The sequence below is a fragment of the Podarcis pityusensis genome (assembly GCF_964106645.2).
Source record: "Podarcis pityusensis genome assembly, chromosome: 3".
Taxonomy (NCBI): domain Eukaryota; kingdom Metazoa; phylum Chordata; class Lepidosauria; order Squamata; family Lacertidae; genus Podarcis; species Podarcis pityusensis.
In genome coordinates, this window is record NC_138026.1 from 49,556,614 (window position 1) to 49,570,885 (window position 14,272).

The following is a 14,272-nucleotide window of genomic DNA, read 5'->3' on the forward strand; positions in this document are numbered from 1 at the left end:
GATCGATATACCATTATGTTACACTAAATTTCATTCACACCAGTAGCTAAAGGCATCAATGGACATCACCACCCTTAATGAGCATGCATGCTTCTGTTTCCCCACTCTTCACCATGAAACTAGTGGAAAAGAACTATGCTGGAATGCCACCCCAAACTTAATCACATGGCATGATCCATGTAATTTCCCCACCTGGAACTTCTGAGGCATGAAGTTCCAGGTGGGGAAGTTGCAGCACAAACCTCCTGTGGATTTTTGGGTAAATGGGGTTGAAAATTGATTTTTTTTTCTGGGAACAATTCACACAGAAATGAGTGCTAAGCTTCCACTAGATTTCCAGAAGTGGCTTTTATGTTGCGTTAGATCATTTAAAACATGGAAATTACCAGGTAAGGAAACATCAGAAAAACAGAATAAAGTGCTATCTGACTGAAACAGTTTTCTATTTGGCTAAGACACTGAATCATTCCCTGGTTCTCCAGATAATGCTTACTATTTTTTTTTTTTATTTTTTTGGTAGAACTAGTATTAACAAGCAACTGAAACACGGAATACTTCCAATGATTATCATGGATATCACACAGCAGTAAAGGTATATAGTGCTAGTGCAACCCTGAAATGAATTACTAACCCAACAGATTCAAATAATGTTACTCACAGACATTACCACTGCATACCCACAAATGCAGTCACACAGATTATATAGGCTCATAAAATTCATTGAAAAGGTGTGACCAGTTTCTCAAGTCAAATCTATGTATTAATTTGGATCTATCTGTACTTCTCCATCTTGTGTAAGAATCTCAATATGCTAGGTTTTTCACCTTGTAAAAATGATACTTTAACTTATGCAGTATGTCTAGATAGAGCAGCTTGCTTGACAATTAGCCAGAACAATCTAGTATGCTAAACTTTTAGTAGCATAACTGGATTTTTATTTTGAAAGGAAGCTACAGTAGCTAGTGTTTCCAGCCACACCTAGAAGGCTGTGCAGACTTTCCTGCTGAGCAATAAATATGATAAAGATAGCAAAGCTGCAATCCTAGGGTTGCCATATGTGCGGAAAGCTCAATAACTTTTGGGGGTTTACTTAAAAAAAAGCTCACTTTGGGGGTGTCCTGGTTTTTACTTTTTGAAATATGGCAACCCTATAATCCAGAATATATTATTACAATCAATTTAATGGAAAGAGGATTGTGGACTGAGGAGAATACTGTGTAGCATGCATTGGATAAAGCAATGGAAACAAGTTTAACATGGGGTTTACAACGTTTCTCAAATAGTTAGGACACCCTTCTTCTGAGGCATGAAGTTCTAGAGTGGAATAGGATCCTGGGACTGGCATAGTCTTCGTCTCCCATAATTTATGACCAGGATACATTGAATGCCCTCTGACAATGGATCCTTGCTCATCTTTTTTGCCCAATCATCCTAATATAATTTGGGAAGAAAAGAATTTAGAACAAGCTGCTGCTTTGTTCTTTATGTTTTCCTAAAGTTAAGACTACTTTAGGAGATAGTCTTCAGGAGAACTCTTCTGTTTGATTCTTCCTGTAATGATAATATCTGAGAGGCATGAGAAGGCAGTGTTAAGCTCAGAAGGGGGGCTCTGAGCTCAAACTGTTTTGGGGACCATTGCTTTACAAAGACATCCATGTAAAAAGACATCCATCCCAGAAAGAATCGCCCTGGTTTGACAAGGAATGTAAAGCCCTAAGAAGGCGAATTAGGAAAATGGTCAGAATCATCAAATTTTCCAACGACCCCCAAATCCGTGCAAAGCTCATAGATATTAAAAGGACATATAGAAACATGATTCATTGCAAGGAACAGCAGCACATCCTTGAGGCTTGGTCCACTCTTCGTTCGGCTGTAGAGAGGCATGACTCCCGCTCCTTCTGGCGCCTAGTTAGACCTTCGGCACCATTCAATCCAGCTACCCAGATTTCCGCTGATGAATGGATTGCCTATTATTCAACCAGTTTCGCTTCTCCAAACCATCTTACAGATCTCCTTCAATCCCCGTCGGACCTCAGTTCCTGCTCTCTTAGTCCCACTTCTTCAATAAACTTTACCTCAACTCGCATTTTCAACATCATAATGTCAATGCGAAGGAATAAGGCCCCCGGCCCAGACATGGTCCCGTTGGACCTTTTCCTGACTGATCCTCTTTGGTGGAGCGAACACCTGACTCCTGTATTCACCGCTATCTCCTCCGCCCTAGATATCCCCGACTCCTGGAGAGAAGCTATAATAGTTCCGATCTTCAAAGGCGGCCAGCCAAACATCCCTAGGAACTATCGCCCCATCAGCTTATTATCCATCCCGGGGAAAATATTTGCCGCTGTTTTACTGGAGGAACTTCTTTCATGGGTCCAGGAGAGGAAAATTCTACCACTAGAACAGATTGGTTTCCGAAAGTCAGCGTCAACCATGGACCACTGTCTAACCCTCTATCACCTTGCCAGTAAATACACTGCTCCAAGGCAAGGCCACCTATTTGCCGCTTTCATGGATCTGGAGGCCGCCTTTGATTCCATTCCTAGGCAGAGATTATGGTCCAAACTTGCCCATCTGGGAATTGATCCGCACCTCCTCTCCCTAATTATCTCCCTTTATTCAAACACCACAGCTCGCGTCCGTACTGGTCCTAACGGCTCCCTCACTACTCCATTTCCAACGGCCAAGGGCGTCCGACAAGGTTGTCTCTTGGCCCCTTTACTGTTTAATCTCTATCTTCATGATGCAATTTCCACTTTGAAGCTAGCATCTAAGTATCCTCCTCACTTAGCAGGCCACCCCGTTGCTTCCCTTTTCTATGCTGATGATGCCGTCATCTTATCCAGAACAGCTGCGGACCTAGCAAATGCAGTTAATGCATTTATCGCCTATTGTAAGGCGGAAGCTCTTAATATTAATTATAAAAAATCGAAAGTCCTCCACTTCACTCGTTCCCGCAAACTCAAGTTGGAGCCGCTTAAGATCACAGGTGGCTACTTAGAAAAGGTAAAAGCCTTTAAATATCTAGGCTTAATATTCACTTATAATCTCTCCTGGACCACCCATCTACAATCTGCCTTTCTCGCTGCAACCACGACCTCTAACGCCATTGTCCGATTTTACCACCAGAAGGGCGGCAAACACCTTCCAGCAGCAATTCAAATATTTAATGCCAAAGTTGTCCCTAAATTATTATATGGATGCGAAGTATGGACTACAGCAATATCAGGTAACTTGGATCGCCCACTTCATATGTTTCTGAGATCTCTTTCCGGCGTCCCGAGATGTGTCTCAGGTGCAGCCCTACGACTCGAGTTCGCCCAGCCTTCAATTGTTAGACGAGCATGGAGTCGAGCCATTTCCTACACCTTCCACCTATTAGCATCGGATGCTCGAATTAGAGGTGGCTTTTCCAATCTGATCCTAAGAGATATTCATAATTCCCCTTGGAAAACTACAATTAACCTCAAATTCCGCTCTCTTCTCAATTTGAATTGTAAAACTGTTCTTAACTTAGAGTGTATCAGCCCGGTGGCCCTACCCCCAATTAAAAAGAAACTACAGCAACTTGACTTCTCTAACACAGCTTCTTGTGCAAGAGGACCGTGTTCAGGCCTAGCCCTAGCTATTCCACCCCCTGAAGGGATCCCTCTATACTGCTTCACAATTTCTTCGGAGGCTAAGTGAAGGGCCTTTACCTGTGCCCGTCTCAACTGTTTTCCTACAGCAGTTCTGTCGGGTCGTTATTCCAGAGTTCCCATCGCAAACAGAACATGCTCCTGTAATGACACGGCCCTGGAGACTATGGAACATGTAATGCTCTTCTGTCCCAACTGGACAGATGAAAGATCTCGGTTTTTAACTCCCCTCGTGAATAAGTTCCATCTCCCAATCCAGCCTTGGATAGTGTCCCTCTTTTTGCAGGATTCTGATTGTTGGATTACCGAGATGACAGCTAACTTCCTGCTTAGTGTGATGAAGAGGAAAGCGGCACTAACTTCTTCCTTAACACCACAGCTGCAGTCGATACGCCGCACAACCGAACGAAGTTCCACGTAGCCTTATTGTACAAGGACAATCGAGTTAGGACTAATCTGAGGAGCTGAAGGACCCTTCAACGGTCCTCCTCCAGCCTCAGCAGTTTTTTTTTCTTCTCTCTCTTTCTTTAAGTATTCGCCCAGGACGATATCTACCTTTACCTCCCCACCCCCATTTTATGTTGTTATTTCAATGTATATCATGCTATGGCCACACGGCTAATGCAATAAATCTATTAAAAACCGAATACAATTTCATATGGCTTATTTTGGATTATTCATCTAGTTTCTTTATTGTTCTGACAGTTTCAGAACAAAAAGTGGGTAGAGCCTTACCATCATGGTTAATCCCAAGACTTGCTGTGCTAGGAAATTGATGCCAAGGGTGGTGATTACTGACGGTGGTTCCAAGTGCAACATCAGAAATGACAATCACTAATGCCCCAAGTTTATGTCAGTGCATATTGAGAAGTGTAGTGTCATGTTTCAACTCCCCCAAATACTTGGGGGCTATGTGTGTTCAGTCTGACCAGGGATAGTCAACATGGTGTCAATCATCCCTGATCATCAGCCATGTTGGCTGGAGCTGATGGGATTTTAGTCTACAACATCTGGAGGGCACCAAGTTCGCTACTTCTCAGATTAATATTTATTTTGAGGCTTTTCCAGCCAGAGCTTCCTCAAGGTGACTCACAACAAGCTTCATTTCACTTCAGCCAAACTTCCTTAAATGATTTGCGGACTGTGCCCTGTTAGGAAGTTCCTGAAGACTGATATGTCAAGTAGAGGTATACTATTAAACCAATAATTACTGAAATATTGTGAATTCTCCAATTACCCCTTTGTCCCTCTACCCACACAAATTACTCCTTTGCGTGGAATAAGTGAAAATGGAATAAGTGAAAATTACTATTCTTTCCTGCCCCACCCAATGGAGCCTCCACTGGAACAGTTTACAGAAGAGCAACTCAGGATCAAGCCATAGTGTACATAGTGTAATTGAGTTTACTCAATTAAAATTATAAGAACTTCCTCTTGATTATAATAGATTTACCATTCTCTTCTCATGGTTGGCCCCAGTCTTCATCAGCTCCTCTTTTGAGCACTTGTAAACTTTGTTTCCATAACTGTCTGCTGGAACTATTTTTTTCTGCTTATATATTTCAGTTCCTACAACTGACAGAGTGCACAGCAGGTCTATTAATACACCATGTCTACAGTTCACAGAGGAATTAAACCAGATTACTTGGGTTAAGACCAAACAGGGTGTTTTCACAGGTGTTGCTTAAACTTGTTTTTTTGACATATTTTAATGCCATTGTAAAGCCCACATAGGATTTCTGTTCTACATTCTGCCCTACATTAGCAAGATTCACATATGTCATAAACAATGAAAAGAAAATTCCAAGGTGCATTTTTGTTTCATGCACAACTAAGGGTTGTGTTCCTACTTGCATTGCTCTCCAACACTGCCTACTCACCAAACCCCATAACCCCCTCCTCTCTCCCTTTACACTTTGCCACCCCCACCCCATTTACACCTCCCCACAGCTGCCGCTGCCGTTGTGAACATAAAGCAGGCAACCTTTCCTCTCTTTTGCATGGCAAGAGAGAGCAAAGGAGAGAAATAAGTTTATCTCCCCCCCCCCAAAAAAAAACACCTTATGCTTTTTAGGACAGCAGCAACCATCTTAATCCTGTTGAAGTCTCTAAGAAAATTAAGAAAATATTATGGAAAACTGATTAAGAAAATTGGCTTTTTATCAGTTATGATTAGACAGATTCTGGCATAACTGGTCTGAGGGTTGTGCTGTTAAAAGAAACTCTTACTCATCTGCAATACAAGCATAAAGCCTTTTCTAGTAACAAGATGCTAGTTTGCATCTTTTGTTCTGATGTTTACAGCAATGCAGACTGAGGGAAAGTGGTAGAAGTTGCTCCACTTGAGTCATGTGAAACCATGCTGAATAAAGCATTCCTGTATTAGAGAGAACAACTCTGGACTGATGGTTAAGCAGGCATAACACTCCATTATTAACTTCTGTAGTAAAATGCTGGTGGTAGTTATTAATTCTACACTATGATAACAGATCACCCTCAGATAAAAAGTGACCTGGTCAGATAAAGAGTGATATGTGTATTATTTAAAGAGAGAAAGATAATCTTTATTTAATGTCTTGGTTGATGATAATTCTAGCATGACAGTGGACTTATTAATTGCCTAAGTATCTGTAAGGCACATCCTGCAAAACTCTGTTGTCATCTGATATGTCCACCGTCAGCTGGCAATAATTGGTGTTCTCCAGGTGCGTTCCGAGCTCTGCTTGCAACCCTTGCACAAGGAATCCGGGTCTGTGGGTAATCTCGGCCTCATCAGGAAAAACAAATGATAATGGCTTATAATTTGCACCCTTGGCGCGGATAAAGTCAGCCTCTCCCTTCCTGCGCAATAGAGCCCCGGCTAATGCGCTTCTTCCTTTGCGGAGCGAGATAACGATCGTCGGGCTTTGAGACGAAGGAATGCGAGGAAACTCCTCCATGAAGAGGAGGAGGCGGCGGCAGCAGTAGGAGCAGCAGCAGCACGGGGCAAAATAAGTAAGTAGAGTGCAGCGCAGCGCATGGAATCTCCGGGGAGCCCGGCCGTTTTCGAACGCTCAGCCGCGCCGAGGAGGCGGGGCCGGGCGTGGGCGGGCGTGGGCGTGGCTTGTCTAGTCTTGGCTTGGCTGAGCTGCCGCTGCCATGGCTGGTGCTGCCTTTAGGAGGCGCTTCGCCTTTCTCGCCAACCTCAACTGCATGGCTCGGCGCTCCCAGGGCGCGCGCACAGGCGGAGCACCTTCTCATTTACCTGGCCAGCCTCTGGAGCCAAAGGCGGTTGTTGCTGCCGCCGCCGCCGCCGCCGCCTCACAAGTGCCTCCGCCTGCCCGGGACCGGATCCCGTCGAGGACGCGAGCGGCGCCCAGCATGGAGAAAGGGGGCTTCAAGAAGCTCGGCAGGCTCTTCCACAAGAGCGAGTCCGAGGACTCGGAGCCGGACAGCGGCAGAGACGCGTCGTTCCCGTCGCCCTGCCCTTCCCCGTCCCTGAGTCAGGGGCGGCGGGAGCATCTCCACAACCACGACGCCGCCGCCGCCGCCGCCTCCGGAGAGCGCAAGAAGCGCTCGGCTTTCGGGAACTGGCGCCTCAAGAAGAAGCGCAAGGACCGCCCGGCGGCGCTGCCAGAGGAGGGGAGCCAAGGAGGGGCGAGCGAGCCCCCGTCTCCCTCGCTCTCCCACTTGTCCTACTTCACCACCTGGGAGCCCACGACCCCCACCAAAAGGTAACGCCGCCCCTCTCCCTGTCAGGGCGCGCCCACAGCCACCTGCCTCCCCCCAACGGTCACCTCGCGGCCGTTGGTTTCTCTCTCCCCGCCCCGCCCCTCCGGAACCTTCTGAGGGGACTCGGGGGAACGAGCTGCGCTATAGGGGCATCAGTGTTTATCGGGTCCCGCGTGGCTCAGGGGCTCCTCTGACTGCGCCCCTCTTTATGTTTGAGGGGGTTGTGTGTGTGTTTTGTGGAAGTCGTATAGAGTGGCTGGGGCAACTCTATACGGAGCGGAATAACAACAACAATAATAGACGTCACGTAGGAAGGGACCCCAAGGGTCGTCTAGTCCAACCCCAAAACCTCTCCCCTCCGCCAGGCAGGTGCCCTCAGAGTGGCAGAGCGCTCCCATTGGACAGGTGTGTGGTAAGGGCTATATGCCCCGTCTCCCCCTGTCGCCGCCCCCCCCCCCGGCCAAAGAGAAGCGAAACCGACGAGCAGCGTGAGGGCGCCCCCCCCCCCCCGCCAATCGCCTTAAAGGCACAGCGCTCTTTTCTGGGGTTGTTGATAATGCGGACCCAGCTGTCGTTGCCTCTGGCGTTCGCAACAGTTGGGAGTTGGAACCTTGGCTTCGCCTTGATTCGCCCTGCACAACGTCTCCCTTCCTCCTGCAGCCTTTTCTTCGCGCGCTGTCTCCCCCACTCCGCCCTGGCTTTTAACCCAGGCTGCCATGGTCTCTGCTTTAAAGATTGTTATCTCTCAGTGCTTTTGATGAAAAGGAAGCTGTTTTGTAGGCTGCCAAACTTTATCTCTCCCGCGCGCTCCACCCCACCCCCATTTTTCAGTATTAGAAATATAGTAATTATAATAATAATTTATTATTTATACCCCGCCCATCCGGCTGGGCTTCCCCAGCCACTCTGGGCGGCTTCCAAAAAAAATATTAAAATACTGTAATACATATAGTAAAATCTGTTTGGATGCTTAAATGTAAAGCTGCTGCAGGGGGCACTAAAACAGACCTGGACAGTTCGTATTAGTCACCTGGAGAAAGGTGTTTTTGGTTTTTTAAGATCAAACCTGTTCGCATTTATGGAGGTTTCCCCTTGATTTCCTTTCCACTTCTTCATTGTAGGAATGCTACATTACTTGAATTTTAGCTGGTTATTAGTGGGAAGGGAAAGTGTGACATCTGAATTTGCTTTTACGAGTTGCAAGGGTTTGTATTTTTATCTTGGTGCCTTTAACCTAAGATGGAATGAGCTTAAAACCATTTAAACGTATCCATTTCTTGGTTGTCCTTTGCTTGTTCAATGTAAGAAATTGCATTGGTGGATTAGAACAGGAGGGGGGAACTTCTGACCCCCAAATATTGATGGACTTCAATTCTCTACAGCCCCAGCCAGCATTGCCAATGGTTGGAGATTATAGGAATTCAGCAGCATCTGGAAAGCCACAGGTTCTCCACCCTTATATTAGACAAAGTTCTACCGAGCCTCGCATTGTGTTTCCAACAGGGTCATCCAGATGTCCCTGAGAATCTTAAAAGCATGGCATGATGGAGGTGGCTCCCTCTTGCTGATCGTATCCAGAATCTGGCACTTAGGGATATATTCCTTCTAAATAGGAATAGGAATATGAAGTTTTTGTTTAGCAGCACTGGCAAATAGAAAATAATTGACTGTCCTCCCATGACTTTTTTGGAGCTGTGTAAAACCGTGGCCAACTCTGCATTTTGCAGAGATTAACCCAAATAGGTTAATTATGCATTGCATGAAGTACTTCTTTATTGTTGGTACTGAACAATAGTGCCATTGCTTGCCAGCTGAGATTGTAGCATCCTTGTTACTTTTTAATTTATACAGTAACAGGTACATACATGATCTCATGTGCTATGCTAGCATCCTGGGTGAATAGAACTTTTGTTTATGATTAATGTTTATCACTTTTTCAATGTGACAAAGAAAATAAATTTTAAAACAAGTAAACATTTTAAATGTTCAGGAAACACTGAATAAAAAAGATATTGGTAGCTAAGGCTGCAGTCCCCTATGTACATTTGGTTATTAAGGCTGCAATCCAGTTCACGGGGGGGGGGGGGGTTGGTTGCAGCCTAAGTATCTGTGAACTCAGGAAAACTTAACATTGAGTTCAGATTTGACTACATTGTTATTTTAGTTTATTTATATAGTTCCATTGGTTTTATCAGCAAGATGAAAATTGAATATCTGTGTGTGGAAGATTTTCTCTGAGGGCGTTCAATGCATGACCCTTTATAACAAATAATCTGGTGATACAGACAACACTCTCATAAAAAAGCAATCCTTATTGTCTACCCTGCTTTATTTTGGGGGGGTTTTTTTGACATAGTAAAGCTCCTTTTGTGTGTCATCTTATCTTGTGTTAAGCATGTACTAAATGTAAAGAATTTAGATAAATTGTGCAAACAAGCATGAAGAGCTAAGAATCAAGGAATTTCACACACAAAACAAAGTTTCAGTCTGAAAGGGTCATATTTGTCTGTGAAAAAGAACTGAAGGATAATAGTCCATTACAACTGTGTTCCTTATACCTGACCTATTATCAAAATCCGTGCAAACTTGTAAATTTATGTTCTTATTAATATGTATTGCTTAGTAATCATTTTCATAGAAACAGTTAAGTTTTTTTTAACATATTTTATGTGTACATCATATATTTTCTTAACAAACATAAAACATTTTATGCCCGAGGTAAAATTCCTGAGTAAATATTCAAAATACAATCAAAATTCTGTTAAGTTTTTATTTACCTTCCAGATTAAAAAGAATTCTTGCTGTCTCCATCACTGAACCATCACTTTGTGTTCATTCTGATTTAAATCCCACTCACTCCACTGAACGTTTGAAGTAACTATGCACAGGACATAGGAGCATCTTGTGGCACTGTGAAAAGTAACACATTTAACTTTCATACACTATAGAGTCCAAGTGGAGAGCGACTAGTCCATGAAATTTTATGCTGTAAATAAATATGTCAGGCTTTTGTAGTGCCACAAAATTCTCCTTTTTTGTGGCAACACATTAACATGGCTATCCCTCTGGAAAATAAGACAACGACCCAGTCAACTGCACACAACCATGATCATTGCGGTGTCCCAAAAGTGGCCAGAAAAGGGAGCAGAATGGAGGTTGTAATGGAGTGGAGTGGGCTGGGGCAGAATGGGCTTATGCATGCTCTGCCATTACTGTATATGCAATGATCTGGAATGCAACCCCTGCGCAAATCAGGGGTTACCTGTATTGCAGCTGTTCTAGAATTCTGTAAACTGCGTTTTAGTGGAGTGGATCTCACAGAGCATTTTTTTTGCTGGTCTGTCAGTTTAGATTCCACGAATTCTGTGGGTTGGTTTTAATTTTTAACCTTTAAAGCCATACATTGTCAGGGTTCTTGGGTTGGCTTGAGAAGGGGTCAGTGAAAGCAGGACCTTCTCAGACTCCGCAAGCTTCTGTCTGTCTGAGGCTGAGATGGAAGCTTCATGTAAACTGTAATGGTACAATGTTTATCCAGTGCATTTATATCAGGGCTGGCCAAGACATTTTGGCACCTGAGGCAAACCACAAAATGGCACCACACACCCCATTAGGGAGGAAGGAAGTGAGTGAAGCTCTACTTCAGAAACAAGGGGAGAATAAAGATCTACATGTGATGCTTTCCTTGGAGGATGGTTCTGCTGCTCCTGTCACCTCACCTTGCCCTCAAGGGTGGGCTGGCCCTGATTTTTATATTTAGTATTTTTATGACTGAATATTTTGTGACTTGGTGACAATTAGATGTTTGTATAATGCCTCATGTATTCTGCACAAAAGTTTTTGTTACTGCATAAGCAGGTTTCTTCTTATTGCCTAGGTCAGTGATGGCGAACCTTTTAGAGACCGAGTTCCCAAACTGCAACTCAAAACCCACTTATTTATCGCAAAGTGACAACACAGAAATTTAACCTGAATACTGAGGTTTTAGTTTAGAAAAAACAACTCATACATTAACATCTTTTGTCTTAAAAGAAAAACAGAATAACAGAGCTTTCAATGATACAAACGACTTTTTATTGAAAGGTAAAAGTTTGCATTATCCTTGTTTAGGAAATCATGAAAAAGGGAATTACTCCCAGACATGGCTGTTTTGATAATTTCCCTTCAAGAAGCTCTTCAAAGCAGAAGCAGAATGGCCATATGCCATGGATGCTGTAGTTGAGTTCCCTTTATTGCATGGGGTTTTACTTAGATGACCCTCAGGTTCCCTTCCAACTGACTACAACCCCATGAAAAAAACAGTCTCCTTTGCCCTCTGCTGTGTTTCCCCAGCAGGGAGGATCTTGCACCCATGGCGATGGGAGAGAGTTCAGCTTGAAAGTTTGCTTCCTGGCCTGACCAAGCAGGTGAAAAGGAAAATGCTGAAGTGAAGCCCAGAGACGTGCAGCAGTTCAGCGTGTCACAGCCTGGAAGGGAAGTGGCCCATCACAAAGTTGGAAGGGCGGTGCGCGCATCGAGTAGAGCCGCACATGCGCAAGTAGCTGGTTTGCTGCCCGCGGGCTGCAGCTCAAATATGAATGTTCCATTCCGTTGTCTTAATGCGCCTCGGTGCAGAATTGCCAGTAAGCCTGGCGGCATTTTGCTCTCTCCCGCACAAGCGGGCTTTAGAAGTGCAGCCCGGCAGGCTAGCCATCGAATCATAGGATTGTGAGGAGTTGGAAGGGGCGAACGGCTCATGTGCTCACAGAGAGGGCTCTGAGTGCCCCCTCTGGCACGCATGCCATAGGTTCGCCACTGCTGGGCTAGGTGATCAGGTAGCCAGTATAATGTAAAGTCGGTTTCAGTGTAAGAACAATGTTCTTTGCTCTTACTTGCTCTCATTTTGAATGGGCAAACCCTTTTGGCACTATTCATGCATTCCCTGAGATTCCAAAAGACTTGCAAAAGGTTTCTTTAAAAAGCCACTCCCCAATTTTAGCTCTGGCCTAATCAGTATACTGTATGTAGATTTCAATGAGAAAAGTCAACCTAAAGTGTAAATATTGATTCTTGAATGTAATGTCAACTGAGTTTGTTGCATTCTCATTTATAATTTATAATATGAATAATAAGTTTATTCAAATGAACAGGAACTTTGGAATGTAAATAGAAATATCAGTAAATATTTGAAGAAAGTGTGTGTGTGTGTGCGCGCGCGCGTGCGTGCGTGCACGTGTGTTGTATGGTTAGTCTTCCCTCCTTGTTTTTAAAAAGAAACTTTGTACTCAAAGAAGCTCATTCCATAAACCATGAAGTAAGCATTTGTTATGACAGCTCACACACAGGTTAGTAAGAGCTTTACTCTTTGGAATAGACCGTCAAATAACATTGAAAATGAAATAAGAACACCTGAGCATTTATATGGCTAGTTCCAAGTCTTCAAAGTGTATTAGGCAGCTCAGTACTGAGTAAACCAATATTGTACCCATAATTGCAAACTGAGTGGGGATTTTGGCTAAAAGATAGTAGCTTACCTAAGTCCACCAATTGAACTTATGGATGAGGAGAGTTCTGAATTGGAAGCTTTCTTGTTTGTGGCTCAAGCTGCAGCACAATCCTTTATTTACCTATTCAGATGCAAGCCTCATTGATTCCAATAGGGCTTTTCCCCAGGTAAGTCCATATAGGACTGCAGGCTTTGCTATTATGCAACAGTCTGTGTTGAATGAGAGGGGCTGGGGAGTGTGTGTGTGTGTGTGTGTGTGTGTGTGTAGTGTGCCACTTACTAAACAGCAAAGGTTATAACTCATGCTACTTTTTATTTTTCAAATCACTGTAATGATCTGGTAAATTAGATTTAAGATGCTTATTGAAGCTATTTGTTCCCAGCTTCTAATTATGGTGCTAAATCTGAGGATGGTCCAACATTTTATCTGTACAATTTTAAAGGAGCAGAGTTGCAACTATTATGTCTGCCTCTGTTTAAGTTTGTAGGGCTTCTAAAATGCATAATACATCTTTTGACTTTATGTAGCCTTTTACAGAAGCTGCAAAGCAGTAAGACAGGCTTCCTCAAACTCGGCCCTCCAGATGTTTTTGGCCTACAACACCCATGATCCCTAGCTAGCAGAACCAGTGGTCAGGGATGATGGGAATTGTAGTCTCAAAACATCTGGATGGCTGAGTTTAGGAAGCCTGCTGTAAGGGAATAAAAACCTAACAATGCATGAATATTACAGTAAAAAATTAACATAAAACATTTCCAATTCTAATGTCCTTTTCCTCAATGCATGATGACCACCTGGCTGATTCTTCAATGATTTCATTTGGTATTTTTAGGGTGCAATCCTGTTTGGGGTTTTTTAACATCAGTTAACATAAATCTCATTACGTTTAATGGAACAGAGTTGCATCCCTAGTATCTCCCTGCCCCCCCCCCCTTTAAGCTTGTGCCACCAAGGCTTCATCTGGGCACTGAAAAACTCTTGTAACAAGACAAGCATTTGACCATAGAAAGAAAAGGCAAACACGCTGGTTTGGCATGGAGACAAAAGGTGTAGTAAAAGGATGTAAATGAATAAAGAAACATAATTGACCTAGACATGAAGAAATGCTACATGATCAGTGAGAGACACCAAATTAACTCATGATTTATCTGTACTAATATTTCTTTTGCTCATTTTCATGGTGCTGTGCTATACTTTCAGTACTAGAAGTGTGGGAACAGTGTCTCAGGGCATATGCAAGATGTAATATTTTGATGATTGAATAATTGAAGCTTACTGAGGGTTGGCGTGTCCTCTTATTTTTTTTGGCAAGTTTTATGAAAACAGAACATTTGTAACATAACATTCCTACCCCGCCCATGGGGCTTTGCAGAGCAGTGGGGCCATTGCCACATCTGCAGCCCATAGTGACAATGGTAGAAGATAGGTAGTGATCTAGGT

At 43.7% G+C, this 14,272-nt stretch overlaps 1 protein-coding gene across 1 annotated transcript in view; it reads left to right on the forward strand.

Moving 5' to 3' along the window:
• The first annotated feature begins 5,648 nt into the window (after positions 1–5,648).
• The window catches only part of CRYBG1 (crystallin beta-gamma domain containing 1), a 97,509-nt gene continuing 88,885 nt past the window's right edge, over positions 5,649–14,272 (forward strand). Inside the window, exon 1 of the mRNA XM_080999931.1 lies at positions 5,649–7,351. Coding sequence (XP_080856057.1) covers positions 6,777–7,351 — 575 coding nt within the window. The 5' untranslated portion in view covers positions 5,649–6,776. The remainder of the gene's footprint in view (positions 7,352–14,272) is intronic.